At 60.5% G+C, this 16,576-nt stretch overlaps 2 protein-coding genes across 2 annotated transcripts; one reads left to right on the forward strand and one right to left on the reverse strand.

The window, feature by feature from the left end:
* Nucleotides 1–2,260: 2,260 nt before the first annotated feature.
* On the forward strand, nucleotides 2,261–4,697 carry PLA2G3 (phospholipase A2 group III). The gene is made up of 6 exons (XM_029964923.1): nucleotides 2,261–2,604; nucleotides 2,679–2,813; nucleotides 2,923–3,401; nucleotides 3,510–3,639; nucleotides 3,750–3,884; nucleotides 4,044–4,697. The coding sequence occupies exons 1-6, from the start codon at nucleotides 2,261–2,263 to the stop codon at nucleotides 4,249–4,251; spliced, it is 1,431 nt and encodes a 476-aa protein (XP_029820783.1). The 3' UTR covers nucleotides 4,252–4,697.
* A 101-nt stretch (nucleotides 4,698–4,798) lies between these two features.
* Nucleotides 4,799–12,301, reverse strand: INPP5J (inositol polyphosphate-5-phosphatase J). The gene is made up of 12 exons (XM_029964898.1): nucleotides 12,238–12,301; nucleotides 11,323–11,433; nucleotides 9,751–9,859; nucleotides 9,079–9,195; nucleotides 8,832–9,007; nucleotides 8,147–8,258; nucleotides 7,660–7,769; nucleotides 7,168–7,357; nucleotides 6,798–6,935; nucleotides 6,361–6,453; nucleotides 6,032–6,136; nucleotides 4,799–5,883 (listed from the first exon to the last, which is right to left on the reverse strand). Exons 2-12 carry the CDS (start codon nucleotides 11,397–11,399, stop codon nucleotides 5,263–5,265), a joined length of 1,848 nt encoding a protein of 615 aa, XP_029820758.1. The 5' UTR covers nucleotides 11,400–11,433; nucleotides 12,238–12,301; the 3' UTR covers nucleotides 4,799–5,262.
* Between the last annotated feature and the right edge of the window lie 4,275 nt (nucleotides 12,302–16,576).

Raw genomic sequence — 16,576 nt, forward strand, 5'->3', positions numbered from 1 at the left:
GGGCAACCCTGCAGCCACTAGGGGTGCAGGGGACAGGACAGGAGCACAGTACAGTGTGGCAGAGCCCACGGCAGGAGGGCTCTGTAGATCCCTGTGGGCTGGCGGAAAAATGGTCCTCCTGGGGCTGGGGTACCTCTGAGCAGAGCCCTTCCCAAGTGCTAGCATGCCAGCCCCCATCCTGCTAGCCCTCATCTAGCTGGATGAAAACAGCCCCTGGGGTGGAAACATCCTTCCACAAGACATGGGAGACCTTTGAGACACCTGGAGCAATGTCACGGGTGGCACACGACAGCCCTATCACCGCCACAGGGTGGACTCTGCCCTCTCTGCAGAGCATGCTGTCAGGGAAATCCTGATAAGGTGAGATAAGCCATCACTGCTGAGCCCTATCTATCAGCCTCTGGTGTCCCCGGGTTAGGGTTAGGGCTCATGGGGCTCCACAAACTGCCCCTCCTGACCCTGCCGGCCTGCAGAACTCCAGTAGTGCAGAGCATCAGCCTGGACACAGACATGGCCCTGGAAGGAAGAGCCATACCAGTGAAATCATGGTGGTCCTTCCTTCCTTGCTTCTGTCCTTCTTTCCTTCCATCCTTCCTTCTGTCTTTTTCTTTCCAGCCCCTTCCCAGCTCCCTTTTGGCAGAGAGGTGCAGCTGGACTCCAGTGGGCCAATTCTCCAGAGCAGGGCTGGCATCCCTCTGGGATGGGGGATGGGGGTTCCCAGACTCACTGGCCAAGCTGAGATCTGTCCCACAGCCCAGCTACCCTCCTGGGGTATTTCCAGGGGAGAGAGATCCCAGTTCCCAGGTGCATATTGTACAGTACAGGTTGGGCCACCAGTTGGAAAGCAGCTCTGCAGGGATGGACCTTGGGATTGTGCTGGGCACCAGCTGAGCAGGAGCCAGGGATGTGTCCTCACAGCAGCAGCCCCAGCTGCACTAGGCAGAGCCGGGCAGGGAGCATCAGCAGGAAGCTGTGCTGCTCCAGCTGGGATCACCCAGACAAGGCACAGACATGTGGGGTGAGTCCAGCAAAGGGCCATGACTGTGGTGGAAGAATTGGAGCACCTATCGTGGAGGGAGCAGCTGCGGGAGCAGTGGCTGCTGTCTGGAGCAGAAGTTCGGAGAATCCTGTTAACACGCAGGCAGGGAGGGTGCCAAGAGACCACAGTTTGTCTCTTCCCAGTGGTGCCCAGCACCAGGATAAAGTGCAATGGGCACAAACTAGGACATGGGAGGTTCCTTTGAACATCAGGAAACAACTTTGTACTGTGAAGGTCAGGCAGTAGCAGAGAATGCCCGGGGAGGCTGTGGAGGCTCCATCCTCGAGGATCCTCCAGCCTTGAACAGTCTTGGGCCATGGGCAACTTCCACAGGAGCTGGGCAGGACAGTGCTCTGTGTCTTGACTGCATACAGTGCCCCTGGGCAGGGGCGTGCTTACAGCCCATGTGGGTGCATGCACACGACTGGGCACGCACAGCACACAGACACGTGCACACACACACACACACACACACGCACACGCACATGCACACACGCGTGCACAAGGTGAGTGTGCAGGCACCTGCACACACCTGCACACACACCTGTGCCCAGTCATGTACGTGAGGGCACATGCATGGGTGCCCAGGAAGAGAGAGCGTGGAGTGGGTGCGGCTGTAGCAGGGGCTGCCTAAGATGGGGGCCAACGGGACATGAGAGTGCCCTAGATGGGGTGGTACCCGCGATGGGGGGGTGATACCCGCGATGGGGGGGGGATACCCGGCGACTGGGGTGATACCCGCGAAGTGGGGGTTGGTAACGCGCGATGGGGACAGGTGCTAGCGCTGTCCCTCCATTTGCCCTTACCGGGGTGGGGCGGGGCCTATTTGGCGCGGCGCCAATCAGCCGCCCGTGTCCGCCCCGCGCGGGCGTTAAAGCGGGGCGGGGGCGGGGGCGGTGAGCGGGGATTGGGTGCGCGTCGGTAGTGCCGGTGCGTCCTGTGCGCCAGTGCGCGCTGCGCCTGGCCCGGCGGGGCCGTGATGCGCGCGGGGAGGCGGTGGCGGGATCCGGGCGCGCGCCTACGTGGCGTTCTCTGGGCCGCGGTACCGGCGCCCCGGCCCGGCGTGTCGAGGGCGCCTCTGGCCGCCCCCGCCGCCTTTCGCGCCTGCTGGGCCCAGGCCCCGCCGAAACCCGCGATCCTCGTCCGCACCATTCCGCGCCGCCTCGCGCGGCCGACCGCCCGCCGTGCCACGGGCCCGGCGCTGCGCCGGGCCTGTCGCGGATGTGGCGGCGCGCCGCCTCCTGCACGACCACCGCAAAAGGCGGGAGCGCAGCGCCAACGCCGGCCGCGGGGCTGCGACGCTGCCGGAGCAACGTTTTGGTGTGGCCCGCGGGGACTCGCAGGAGAAACTGGAGCGACTGGGTACGGGGCGGCGGGGGGCGGCGCGGGCAGCTGGCTCCCTCCGCGGGCCGCGCTCACCGGCCGCCAGTCGCAGGGCGTCTTCCGCGGCCCCATCAGGTGCTGCGGAGACGACAGTGCTGGGCGCAGATCACGGCGCTGCAGTTCAACTACGGCATCCGCAACTACCGCCTGCACACCGTGTCCCACTGCGACTGCGACGCCAGGTGCGCCCAGGGCCGGGGGAGGGGCACCGGGAGGGCTGGGGACACCAGCCCCGCTCACCGATCCCTGCCTGCAGGTTCCGGCATTGCCTGCTCGCCATCAACGACACCGTGTCCAACATCATCGGCGTCACCTTCTTCAACCTGCTGGAGGTGCCGTGCTTCGTGCTAGAAGAGAGCGAGGAGTGCATCCAGTGGCACTGGTGGGGCGGGTGAGTGCCTGGGGGGGCCCCGGTCCCCAGTGCACCCTGCCTAGCTGCCCTACCGGGCGTGGCTTGGCTGGGCTGGTGTGCAGGGCCTCACAGCATGTGGTGTCCCCAGGTGCAAGCGTTACGGTGTTGTACCCTTGGCCAGGATGGTGCAGCAGAGTCAGTACTACCCCAGCCTGCCTGCAGAGGAGAGAGGCAGCTCTGCTGCACAGCCCCCGGGTAAGGGAAGGAATTCCTCTAGAGCAGGGCGCAAGCGGCTCCGACAGGAACTGGAGCCAAAGCCTGGGCGCCGCCAGGCGCAGAGACCTGAGACAGCCCAGCAGGACCCAGGTATCCCTGCGTTGGCCAGGGACAAGGCTGAACCCACAGCCAGGCACCGAGCAGCGCAGCAAGGGCTGAAGCCTGGCCCCCCAACAGGACTGACCATGTTGGGACAGGATCCAGCTGGAGCAAGGAGTGCACTGGGAAGAGCAGAGCAAGGAGCTGAGGGCTTGGCCCACCCTTGGGATGGCAGTGTGAGACCCAGCCCAACCGCAGCAGCATGGAGTGGGCCCACCCCAGTGCCCACTGTGGAGGAACGCAGGCAGCAGGGTGAGCTGGTGCCGTGGGTAGAGCACGCACCACAGCTGGGGTGTCTCAAGGCCTCAGCCTGGTGGGGTCATATGCTGGGGGTGCCCTTCACCTCCCTGCTGTCCTCAGGCCCAGGCTGGGTGTGCAGGTGCTACAAGCACCTGGGTAAGTGTGAGCACCAGATCGCACCCCACGAGGTGAGGTACCAGCTGCACAACGTGAACAGCCAGACACTCCTCCACTGCAACTGCACCCGCAGGTGCGTGTCCAGGAGGAAAAGAGCACTGTGTGCAGACAGTTTGGGATCAGAGGAGGTGGGATGTCCACCCTGGCCAACACCTGCTGACCACAGCCCTCCTGTGCCTGCAGGCTGGAGCGGTGCCTGCGCAGGGTGAGGAACTGCAGTAACATGGAGGTGGCTGTCCTGGCTAACCACATTGCCACAGACTGCTTTGTTCTGGAGCAGCTTGTTGCCTGCAGCCCAGGCAGGGGTTCTCAGGACAGGTAAGTGCCAAGAATCAAGAGGCTGTGGCCTGTGTGGGGCATGAAGCCAGGAGTGTAAGCACTGGCCCCTGCTCTGCCATGCCATGAGCAGGCTGCAGGGCAGGCAGTGGCTGTCAGTGCTGCAGGGTTACACTGACATGCCCAGCTTTGCTTCTCCAGCAGCTGTACCACAGTGACCAGGGCTGTGCTTTTACCTGCAAAGCGGCTCAAAAAGACCCTGAGGCGTTGGGGCCCTCTTCATGTGAGCTCCAAGACCAAGCATCCAGACTGGAAGACACAGGCCCGGGGAGGCATCCTCTGTGAGCAGTGCCAGCACCTGGCCATGGAGCAGGGGCTGGGTGCTCAGCCCCACACAGTGCCCCGATGATGCCTGAGCAGTGCTGCCTTGGGAAGGAAGGGGAGGAAGATGTGCTGTGCAGTAGCTGCAGCCTACAGCTGCTTGGTTCCCGGTCCTTTAGACAAAGGATAGCAATGAGCACGGCTGCTGGCATGACTGCATGGAGCTGGGGACCACAGCCAGGGCAGGCAGAGGGACTGAGAAGACTCAAGGAGTTGTGGTTGCCATCCACAAGCATCAAAGTAAGGGGAAGAAAATAGGAGGGCTCAGGAAAGGGGAAACTTATTGTTTTCCTTTCCCTGTTGTGCTCTGGGGCCAGGGGGATGGCAGGGCCCCCCACCCCTATATTGGTGACCCTTCAACTGGGGGGCCTGAGCAGTGAGGTGTGATCCTGACCCCCTTGCCCAGGCACAGTAGGATGGCTGGGGTCAGTCTGTGCATGCAGCAGAAGATAAATAAAGAATGGTCAGAGCATGGTCTATGGTGCCAGGGCTGAGCCTTCTGCCCCCTGTTCACGCTGCAGCCCCCACCCCCAGGGCTGATCCTGCCCTCTGGCAGTGACCACAGTGCAGCTGGAGTGGGCAGGATCGTTTATTTTGTTGCTTGCACTATGTCCAGGCTGAGGCACAGTGGTAGAGCAGGGAAGGAGCAAGCTTTGATCTCTGGGGTACCCTGGGATGGTCCTCGCTCTGTGCCCATCACCATTCCTGCCAGAGCCCTGCCTTGGCCTCCTCTGCCACCTTGGGTGCAAGGCCAGCACTCCTGTCATGGGACTGAAGAATCCTGCATGTGGAAGTTCATGAGGGTCTCCCCAAACTGCACTAGACCAGCTTTGCCCACCCTCCCCTGGGTCACCTCCCAGCCCTGCCCTAGGGAGCAGCTTGGGCTGAGGGGAGCAGAGGGGAGTACCCCTACCTGCCAGGCACACAACAGGGGTAAGGAGTCACTGCAATAAATAAGGGAGGGGGTGTCTTAGCAGGAAAGTGGCAGAGGAAAGCACACAGCGAGCGCGCTATGGGGAGGAGGAAGGGGGCCACTGCATCAGCGGCCCATGGCACAGCTATGGCTGTCCAGTTCCTGGGGGCTGCAGCCCTCTTTTGGGGATGTGCCACAGCCTGGTGGGCTGGTGGGGCTCATCCTCCGGCAGGGATAATAGCCCTGATCCACGTTCTCTTGCCGCCGGCCCAGAGCCTTGTCAATCATCTCCAGGCGGAGTGCAGGCAGCAGGCCCAGGTTCCGGGGGTCAGCCCTGGCCAGCGGGCTGTCAGTGGAGACACGCTGGGGGCCACCCTGCTCCTGTACAGTCTGGTAGAAAGAGCTGCCCTCCAGGCTGTCAGCTGCTTGCCTCAGCTCCTTGCCTTTGGCTCCACAGCACCCCAGCTCTTCCTGGGGCACATGGATGGTGGGGATATCCCTGGGGAGGCCGCGGCAGCTCTGGGGCGAGGGGCTGCGGCTCGTTCCCCTGTCCCGGCTTGATGGCCGCAGGATGAGACCCTGGAACTTGGCCAGGCTTGGGCTTCGGCTCCGGTGCCGTTTCATCTTGCCCGGGCTGGGGCTACGGGATTTGGGGGCCAACAGGACAAGTGTACTGTCATCCTCTTCTGAGCTGCTGCCTGAGCTGTCCGTGGGGCTGCTGCCCTCCTCTGACCTAGGCAGGGAGATCTGCACCCCTGCATCAGCACTGCTGGCTGACTCTCACAGGGGGCTGTGGGGTACCACAGCAGCTGGTCTCCCCCAGCCAGGGATCCCCACATACATCCCTCCCCCTGCCTCCCCCAGCCCCTCACCCTCATCTCTTGGCTGTGCTCACCTGGAAGGGCTCAGTCACACCAGCGATGCTGCTGGAGGTGTTGCTGTAGTATCCAAGGATGTACTCGCCGTTCCCCTTGGGCAGTGCTTCCTCAGAGAACATCACCTGCAGCCCAGAAACACCTGGTGGACACCAGGGCTGGGCACAGGGGTGCCCCCTCCCACCTCTAGCCCCAGCCAAAAGCACAAATTCCTGCTGCCAGCACCACGGGCCTGCCGGAGGCTCAGCACAAAGCAATAAGGTGCCCTCCGCCCCCATCCAGGGGCACGAAGGGGCCATTGTTCCCCCCCAGTGGGACAGACGTGCCAGCAGGGCTGGCCCCAGCTCACCTGTGCACAGAGCTGCTTCTCTAGGCAGCGCTCCCCATCATCACTCCTGGCCCAGACATAGGACACGTAGTCTTTAGGGTGCCGAAAGCCTACCTGTGTTACACAGGAGAACACAGGTGAGTGGGGGAACATCAGCCCCACTTGGCACCATCACCCGTGCCTGGCCTGCACTCCCTGCTTACACCAGGGAGACCCAGAGCTGTCTCACACCCCCCAGGTGTACCAGGGCCCTGTGGGGCCTGTGGAGCAGGAGGAAGAGGGAACTGCTGGACCTGAGCCTCCTGAAGCAGAGCCACGTCATGCTGCCAGGGGAAGAGAGGGCACAGCTCCACGCCGTGCGCCCATGTTCGCTGGTGAGGGGTAGCTCAGAAGGGACCCCCGCAGTGCTGTGCAGTGCTCCCCACTCCCTCCAGCCCCAGCAGCCCCCAAGCCCCTACCCGGTAGAGTCCTATCCAGTCCCAGGAGCTCCGGTGGAAGCCAACAGCCATCTTGTACCTGACAACTGCTTGCTCAGGCCTGCTCCACTCGTCAGCCACATAAATCTCAACCGGGGGCTTGTCCACCTTGGAAGCAAACTGTCAGAGACAGGTACATGGTGAGCAAGGGCATGGCAAAGAGCTGCCCCTGTTGCCCAGTGGCACCTCTCTGGGTCTGGGCCACTGTGCATACACCCACAGCAGCCCCCAGTCAGGGGCAAGGCAGCTGAGTTTGCCAAACAGAAATAAAGTATGCCACCCCTCACAGAAGCTGGGCATCCCACTCCTGCAGCTCCTGCCTGCATTCCCACCAGCCCTGGACAGTGCTCACCTGCACAGCAAAGATGGCAGCTACTGGCTTGTGGTCGCTGACGGTGTACTCCATGTGGCTGCAGTAGCAGAGCTGGCTCACCGACAGCACGCCCCGGCTGGGCCGGTGCCTGCCTGCCCCCAGCCCTTTGCTGGGGGATTTGATCTTCCACAGGATGCGGTCAGTCCAGGCAGGTTTTCGCTTCTTGGCACTGCAGGGCACAGAGAGGCATCTCTTGCCTGGCAGGGGCAGTGGGCTCTGACCCAAATTGCCTCCCCCTGGCACTACAGCATGCATGGGCAGAGGGTGGAGCTCATCTCGGCACTCAGCTCAGCGTGGCTGCAGGGATAGACCTGCACTGGCACCAGCACTGCAGTCGTGTCCCAGTCCAGCCCACGCCTGCCCCAGCACAGCTGCTCCCTCCACCCATCCGCACAAGCATCCGCCCTGGCTCTGAGCCTCACTGCTCCTGCATCCCTCTCCCCCAGCTCACGCCCAGCTCTGCTCTCCTACCTGCTGTCGTACTTGTTGGTGCCGACATCAAATTTAAAGGTGGGTGGGAAGTTCAGGGGTCCCTCCTGGAAGCCTCTGAGAACAGGCCAGGTGCTTTTGGCAATGTTCAGCTGCGGGAAAGAGAGAAGGTAAAGGAGCACACCAGCCCCCATGATCAGACGAAGATCTCTCTGGTCTCACACAGTCACATCCTTGCCCCATTCCTGCCAGCTCCCACAGCTCTCAGGGTTTGTCCATCTATGCCAGCAGCCAGTTTGTAGACCCAGTGCCTCGGGTCTTCCTCACACTAACAAGGGAAGCATGTGCCCAGCTCAGTCTGACCAGGGACTCTGCTGCCTCTTCCCCACAGAGACAGGAGAGCCAGAGCTCCTCATGCCCTATGGGCTGCAAGGGGACATGTCCTGTCCCACAGCTGCACAGACAGTTTTGGGGAGAGTCAAACACTGCTCAGGGCCCAATGGAGTCTGGCAACGTGCCCATCCCTCACCTGGTCCTTCTCCCAGAGTTGGCTCAGGACGTTGCTGTCGATGGCATACTTCACAAAGCAGATGTCCAGGCTCTCAATGCGGAAATTGAGGTCCCCAAACCAGAACACAAGGCTGTGGGAGAGAGGGTAACGGGCTGAAAGGGCTGAGGCTACTGGAGCTGGGGAGAGCAGGGGAAAAATGTCCCCAGACTGTGTGCAGCCTCAGCCTGCAGCACAGGCGCTCTTGGGAGCACTGGCACAGGTCAGCACTCAGCCGGCAGCCTGGCCAGCTGCCAAGAATCTGCAAGGTAGGACTAGGCATCATTAACCAAACCAGACAGACTGCCCTGAGCTAAAATCGAGGGTGGAAATTTCCACAGTGAGGCACCAGAGTCAGACTACACAGGCTGTGCAGAGCTGGGCCCTCCACCTCACCGGTCCCAAACCACAACTGGACTAGTACAGCAGGAACTGCACCAGGCCTGAATGTACCCTTACAGGAGACCAAAGACCCCTCTAAACACCTACCCCACCATGCTGAGTTCCCACTGAGCCATGGGACAATTCTGCAGTTCTGCAGACAAGACCTGATCTCCAGGCTGTGCTGGGATGCAGAGGTCAGACCCCAGACCCTACATGGGGGAGGGTCAAGGACTGGGGCTGGCACTAGAGCCCAGACTGGGGAGCAAAGTGGTGGGGTACGCACTCGTGGTCCAGGATGCCATTAGCCACACGCCCCTCAAACTGCTGCATGTGCAGTATGGTGGCAAAGTCCTCCTTCCGCTGCTCCGCCTTCTCCAGGTGCGCTGGCAGGTGGCAGTTCAGGAAGCAGACCATGTGGCCGAAGATGGAGAGACGAACACTCACCCCACCCTTGTTGCCCTGCACCGAGAGGATCCCATGACTCCTTGGGAAGCCAGCCCCTTGCCACCTTCCCCCAGGGCCACACTCACCCAGTAGCCCCCTAGCCCCGTCCTGGTACAATCTGTCTGGATGTCCTGCAGAAAGGGCAGGTGGTAGTACTTGGCAAACACCAGCAGGATCACACCTTGCATCCGCACCGTGCTGACCTGGAATGGGAGCAGGAGCTGGAGCAGGATGGTAGAGAGCCCACAGGGGCCATGAGGCAGCACCTCCATCCTTCGTGTGCCCCCCCATCCTGCAGGTGACTAACAGCATGTTCAGTTCAGAGATCTGTGTGCACCCTCCTGAATGCCGACAGCCAAGCCTGAGCCTCAGAGATGCTGGGCTTACATATGTTCTGGGGTGAGTGCCTCTGGGAGCCGAACCTGCCTCCGGGCCCACAAGCTGCTGTCAGCAGCACAGGCCAGTTCCCACATTCACCTCTGCACCCTGGTTCAACGCAGCAGGCCACAAGAAGTGGCCCCAAAGCTCCAGAGGGGAAGCATAAGCATAGGAAAAGGAGCAGGGTGGCACAAGCCAGACAGCTCACTGGCAAGTGCAGCACTGGCCCCCACATACTGTTTGGAGGCTACAGGCTGTCTCTCCAGCCAGCTCTCCCACCGCACCTCCCTCTGCCCTGCAGTCCAACTCTCCCTCCCTGTGGCACACCTGCCTGGCAGACAGAGGGAACACCAGCTGCCAGCTTCTTCAGGACTCCTTACCAGGATGAAATGGAAGGGACTCAGCACATCCATGAAGAGCTCGCTCCACTGATCCGTGAAGAGGGCATCCTTCAGGCGCTTGTTTATCTTGGAGTTCACCTCCTGCAGCCTGGGAGGAAGGGGATAGGTCCCTCAGCCACACCAGGAAAGGGTCTGTGTCCCAAGTAGTGAGAGCTCCTTGGGAAAGTTGCCAAAGCACAGTACTGGGGAGCAGTACAGGGTGGGAAGGGCAGTTCAAGGGAAGATCCTAGGTTTAGAGCACAAACCAGCCACGTCCTTGCTCCAGTGATGCTGGACCATGTGCTGGCAGGAGGCACAAGTGGCCCTGAACCCAGGAGGCCTTGGCCCCTTCTAAAGCAGAAGCAGTTCAGCTGCACAGAGCTGGGCAGCAGCCTAAAGCCCATCTCAAGGTGCAAGAGGGGCTTAAAGGGCCTTTCAGTTGAATCAGTCTCTACACAGAAGTCTCACCAGTGCAGGGTGTCCAGATGCATTCGAGCCACCCACCTTGGAGCAGCAGCAACCAGAAAGTTAGTAGTGCTCCTCCCAGCTCAGCAATTAGTGAAAAGAAGGAACAATGTCCACAGAGAACAGCAGAATCAGGAAGTGTCTTGCCCAAAAATATCAGGTGCTTGGTGCACAAAGACACAGGTCAGAGGAAGGAGACAGCCAGAGATGCCGGGAGGTGAGAACTGCGGGATACCCTGTCCTGGACCTAACACGGTCCCAGCACATCCCATGCTGTCACCTACACCCCCCACCCCATCCATCCAGCTCAGGTCCATCTCCACAGCCCCCACAGTCCCATCCCACTGGTCTGCAAGGCCAAGGAGACTGGGAGATTTGCTCCAACACAGTGTTATAGCTCTGGCAGCCTCAGCCTTCCACCACTATCCCCAAGGCTAGGAGCTCTAGGGCAGTCCCTGGCAGCCTCCTGGAGGCAGATCCAGCTCTCCTATATCACACCTGCAGGCAGAGGCTACTTCCTGCTCCCTGTGCAAAGACACAGTGCAGCCCCAGCCTTAGCAGGAATCCACACACCACCACAGACCTCAAGGGACCAGTCTGTGCTCGAATGCCGGCAAGCTCATCTCACCACCACACTGTGGCACTGACTTGCCAGCAGCTCCGTGTACCAGGGGCATGGAGCCAACCCAGCTGTGGGAGAACAGCAGATCTATGCCCTTGAGGCCTGCATACCATGCACAAAAGCAGAGAGGAGGAAAACTCCCAGAGAACTTGGGGGAGGTGAGTTAAATGCCTCGACAGACCTGACCCCAGGACTGCCATGGCTCACTTGGCCTGGCACAGCCAGCCTCAGGCTTGTTGAGGATTCAAGTCTAATCAGTACCCAAGGGTTTTGGCTCCTCTCAGCACTCACATTCTACCAGGAGCTGATTGTCCATCACCTTTTCGGATATATTGCCATTTGTGATATACATGCCTCCCTCCTCCCTGGGACTCAGGGAGGCTGAGGCTGCAGCTCTCCCATTCCTCATGCTCCAGGGCTGTGGGGATCCCCTGAAAAGGGATACGGCAGGGCAGGGGAGGGGGCCTTGCACCTCACCGTCTTACCCAATGGCGATCATGTCCACATCATTCGTCTCGCCCGTGTTGAGGTGCAGCAGGGATGTCACATCATTCGGGGGCATGGCTGTGCCTACGTTCCAGGTGACCACTGTGATGCTTGGGAGGACAAAGGAAGAACAGGCTAACGCTGGGGCTCAGAGGGATTCCTGTCCCCCTGTTCAGCCCCCAGCTCCACCAAGGAAGCTTTTTGCTGGCAACAGAAGTAAAGACTGAAGCTTAATCAGAGCACATACACCTTAACTCCCGTTTGAGGGAGACAGGTCCTTGCTTCCAAATTCCCCCAGGATCTGCACCTGATAATTCTAAAAACCAGCACAAAGAGCCCTCATTTTCATCACCACCAGCTGACACAGGCACGCTGGCACAGCAGGCAGCCTTCAAGAAAACTGCTTCCCCGCCCTTCCCCAGGAATCACGGCTCCGGGCAAAAAAGACCCGGATCTGAGTCCTCAGCCCCTGCCAGCCCTAAAGGCCAGGGCAGCGCATGTGACGGCGGTTCTGCAGCCCCGACGTGGTGTCCTTCAGCAGCGCAAAGCCACATCCCTCACAACACATCAATGCCATAGCGCAACGGGCATCAGCAAAGGGCCCGCGGGCTCATTTGGCAGCAGCCAGGAGTCGTCTCAGTCTCAGGGACATGTTTCAACAGGGAGGGAGGGCAGTGCCCAGGAAAGCCCCAGTGCTCGGAGACAGCGGGGGCAGGTAGCCCGTGGCTCTGTTATGATATCCCGCACGGACAACGGCACCAGGCATTCTCCTCACAGGAGCCTGCCTGACTGCAGTCCCGCACCCCAAATCCTCCAGCTGAACCCTCCACAGTGGGAGGAGAGGTGCAGCTCCAAAGCACAGCGGAGACCTCGGCACTGCGCCCCCTCCCCGGGATGCCCCGCGCCCCACTCACCGGAACGCGCCGTCCTCCGAGGCCCGTCCCGGGCAGTCGCAGCGGATCGCAGCCGTCCCAGAGCCAGGTGGCCGAGGGGCCGCGAGGAGGGGCAGCTCGCCCGGCTCCGCTCGGGGGCCAAGCCGCCCACCCCGCCGCGAGGAACTCGCTGGACACGGCCTTGGCAGCGCGGGGGCGCGGGGCACGGCGGGGCCCGCCCAGGCGCGATGGGTCGCTGGACTCCGCCTTAGGCAGCATCTCCGCCGCTCCGCGCGCGGGAAGGGCGGCCCCGGCCGAGCGCTGTTGGAGACAGAGGCCACCCGGCCCGGGGGGCAGCAGGCGGCAGCGGGAGCCCTCGGGCAGGGTCCGGCCCGGGGGGCCGCTCCTCGGGCCCGGCGCGCCGCGGGCAGGCGTGCCCGAAGGGTCGCAGGCGGCGTCCGGCCGGGAGCTCCTACGGCCGACCGGGACGCCGCCGCTGAGGAAAGGCGCCTTCCGAAGCCCCTGCCTCGGGCAAGGCCGGGCTGCGCTCCCGGGGCGCGCGGGAGAGCCGGGCCGGGGCTCCGCGACGGCGGCTGAGCCCGGTCGGCGCGCCGCGCCGGGCCGCGGTCCATCGCGGCGAGACGGAGCGGCCCGACCCCTGCCGCCGCACCCTTGAGCGCCCCCCACGTACGCACACACACCCATGACGTCAACGCCCGCCACCTTGCGCGGCGCCTTAAAGGCGCAGGAGCATCCCCGCCTCGCGCGCACCTGCCGCACCGCCCTGCCCACGTGACGGCCCGAGACGCGCCCCTCCTCTGCCCCCGCCAGCCTGTCCTTACACCTGCACACCCGTCCCTGCTCACCTGTCCTTACATCTGCACACCTGTCCTTGCATCTGCACACCTGTCTTTGTGTGTGCACAACTGTCTTTGCACATGGATGACTAACCTCGCTCATGTACTGCAGTCCTGCACGTACACACGTACACACATCTTTTGCGCATGCACAACAGCCATTGCAAGTACACACCTGTCCTCGCACACCTGCCCTTGCCTATGCACCTCTGCCCCTGCCTATGCACCTCTGCCTCTGCCTGCCTGTCTGCCTTAGTGCATTATTGTGTGTGCAGCTGTGCTCACCACTGTGGCTGTTGTGTCAGCATGTGCCGGGTGTGTCTGTGGTTTGCTGTGGAGTGTTTGCGATGTTGGGTGCATGCACCCCCTTGGGCAGCCGTGAGTGTGTGCAGCTGCTTGTGCGTGGCTGCGTGTGCAGCTATGTTTGTGGCTCTGTGTGTAGCTCTGTGTGTGTGCAGCTGTGTATATGGCTCTGTGTGTGTGGCTGTGTGTATGGCTGTGTGCAGCTCTGTGTGGCTCTGTGTGAGCACAGCTCTACGTGCAGCTACATGTGTGGCTGTGTGTGTATGGCCTTGCATGGCTGTGTGTGTGAAGCTGTGTGTGCAGCTGTCTGGCTGTGTCTGTGTGTGCCTCTGTGAGTGGGCACTGCTTTGTCTGTGCACAACAATGTCCCTGTGCTTGTCCTATTTACAGGGACTGGGACAAGTTTATCACTATGTAAAACTGTATTCTACACCCTTCCGATGGACTGGTAATAAATGGATTGTTTGCAGCAGCTGCCCAGGGCACACCTGACACCTCAGGCTACAAGCTGGATGTTAAACAAACCCTGAGAGACAGGGGAGTGTTCTTTTATTTGCACACCAATGACTCAGCTGTGATAACTCCCCTTCGGAAAGGCATTAACACCTTCACCCCCAGCCTGAGGGGTCATCTCTGCTAATGGACCACCTTGGACTGGCATAATAGGCAGCTGCAACACCCAGACCATCAAGGACTCCAAAAATATCCCATGACTCACAGAGTTAAATCACCCATTGTGAAGCTCCCTGCCCTGGTGGAGGTACTGGGCATTCCCACCTGAATTTGAGCATATATAAACTTCGGGTTTTGGGACTTCTGGTACCACTCACCAGATCCAGAGGAGGACCAGAACTTGGACAGAACTGCGATCATCATCCGGACCAACAGGTTTTCTTTTACTTTGCACCCAGGGGGGGCCACATGGTGCTCAGCACAGGGGTTGACAAACACCGTTCTGTTCTTGTCCCAGGGTGTGGGGTTATACATCTGCTTTTGTGGGTTAAAACCAGTCTTTCTCTCTATTGTTGTATTCATTGTAATCTTTTTAGTAAATTATAACTCTGATTTGTAATCTCTCTTGAGTTGCGTTCATTTCTCACGCCAGTTTACTTTTAAACCGGCACAGTGCTCCAGTGCAGCATAGGCAGGTATGAACACCTGTGCTTGGGGTGCATACACACGCACGTGTGTGTGTGTGTGTGCGTGCCTAGAGGGAATGGGGGACCAGGTGATATGTCTTGCCCTCAGCTTGTACTTGCCAGCACCCAGGGAAGGCTGGAGCTTGAGGAGGAGGAGAATCTTGGTGAAGTATGGAGTGAGGTAGAGGAGGATCCTGGTAGGAGAGGACAAGGTCCCTGGGTCCCTGGGGGGTTGACTCACAAGCATCAAGGAAGTTGGGGTGGAGGTGGTTCCTGCCATCATGGAAGCACTGTGATCGATAGTGACAACTGGGACAGGATCAAGGAGAGCCAATGTCACTGCTGGCTTCTGGAGGGGTGTAAAGGGGGATCCAGGGACCCAAGACTGATCTGCCTTACCTCCATTCTGGGAAGGTGACGGAGCAGCAAGTCCTGGAAACCATTGCTGGACACATGAACAACAACTCGTTGAGGGGGTCAGATTGGCTTGCCCAAGGGGGGGTTCTGCTTGGCCACCTAATCCCCTCCTGTGATAGAGCAAGCAGCCAGCAGACACAGACAGCAGGGGACAGTGTCCACCTGCACTGCAGGGAGGCCTTGGGCACTGCCTCCCATCTGGTCCTCCTAGGGAAGCTGTTGGTGTACAGGCTGGATAAGTAGAGGTCGAGGCAGGAAGGCTGGATCCAGGGGTGGTGGTGAGCGACGCACAGTTTCATGGGAGGCCGGTCGCTCACAGGGTCCCCAGGGATCTGTGCTGGGCCCTGGCCTGTTTAACATCCTCATCCCCTGGATGATGGGACAGCAAATGTGCAGGTGACAGCAAACCGTGAGGAGTGGCTAACAAACCAGGGGTCATGTGTCCATCCAGAGGGACCTGGAGAGGCTGGAGAAGTGGGCTGGCAGGAATCTCCTGAGGTTCAACCAGGGAATGTACAGAGTTCTGCCCCGGGAAGGAACAACCCCAGCATCAGGATATGCTGCGGCCCATCCAACTGGAAGGCAGCTCTGCAGCAGGGGGGCTGGGGGACACCACATTGACCATAAGCTTAGCACGTCCTCAGGGCAAAGCAGGTGAATGATATCCTGGGCTGCATCCTGTGACCTTGTCAGCGGGTCACAGGAGGTCACAGAGGTGACTGTGAAACCACCCTGGGGGTGCTCTGTCCAGTGTAGGGCTTTGAGGAGCAAGTCCAAGAGACATGGACTTGCTGGAGGGAGCCCAGTGAAGAGCCCCAAGGAGGATGGGCTTGAGCATCTTTAATACAAGGAGGAGCTGCGAGTGCTGCGACTGTACATCCTGGAGCACAGGAAGCTCAGGCATATCTCATCCATGTATATAAATATCCAAAGGAAAGCACAGAGGATGAAGCCTGGCTCTTCCCAGTGATGCCCAGTTGCAGCACCGGAGGCCATGGGCACAAACTGGAATACAGGAGTGTCCCTGTGCACATCAGGAAACACTTTTTTCCTGGCCCAGGTTGCCTAGACACCTGTGCAGTCTCCATCCTTGGACATTTCCAAAAGTGACCTGGACACTGTCCTGGGCCCCTGGCTCCAGGTGGCCCTGCCTGAGCAGGGTGTAGGACCAGAGAGACACTAGAGCTGCCTCCAGCCTCAGCCAGTCCAAGACCCCAGGACCTGTGTCCAGAACGTGCCTGTGTTGAGGGTGTTTGTGTGCAGCTGCAGTGTGGAGAGTGTGTGTGGGGTGGGTGTGTACATGCAGGGGTACATGATGGCTTGCACATGCCTCATTTGTGTGAGTCCATACTGGGTGTACATATAGTGGTGTGCACACACCATTGCACATGTGACTGCCGGTGCTGGTGTGTCTCTATGCACTGCTGTGTGTGCTGATGTGTCCGGACATAGGCACAGCTGAGAGTGGCTGGAGGGAAGGTAGGAATGTGTGTGTGTCTGTGTGTATCTGTGTGCTTCTGTACAGACTGCGTATAGCTGTGCAGAGCTGCGGGCACACGCCCGAGCGTGCGTGCGCGTACAGCTGTGTGAGCGTGCGCGGCTGTGTGTGCCCGCACGCCCCCTGCCCGGGTGTCTCAGGGTGTTTCAGTGTGTGCTGTGGGTGCG

This window comes from Manacus vitellinus, unplaced genomic scaffold, assembly GCF_001715985.3.
Source record: "Manacus vitellinus isolate BGI_N305 unplaced genomic scaffold, ASM171598v3 scaffold_84_pilon, whole genome shotgun sequence".
In the NCBI taxonomy this organism is placed as follows: Eukaryota; Metazoa; Chordata; class Aves; order Passeriformes; family Pipridae; genus Manacus; species Manacus vitellinus.

Coding starts and splice junctions, on each gene's coding strand:
- INPP5J (XM_029964898.1), bottom strand. CDS start 11,399: ATGCCCCCGAATGATGTGACATCCCTGCTGCACCTCAACACGGGCGAG. Junction 7,770..8,146: donor AACTCTGGGAGAAGGACCAG/GTGAGGGATGGG, acceptor TCTTTCCCGCAG/CTGAACATTGCCAAAAGCAC. Junction 6,137..6,360: donor AGAAGCAGCTCTGTGCACAG/GTGAGCTGGGGC, acceptor TCTGGGCTGCAG/GTGATGTTCTCTGAGGAAGC.
- PLA2G3 (XM_029964923.1), top strand. CDS start 2,261: ATGTGGCGGCGCGCCGCCTCCTGCACGACCACCGCAAAAGGCGGGAGC. Junction 2,605..2,678: donor CACTGCGACTGCGACGCCAG/GTGCGCCCAGGG, acceptor CCCTGCCTGCAG/GTTCCGGCATTGCCTGCTCG. Junction 3,640..3,749: donor CACTGCAACTGCACCCGCAG/GTGCGTGTCCAG, acceptor CTGTGCCTGCAG/GCTGGAGCGGTGCCTGCGCA.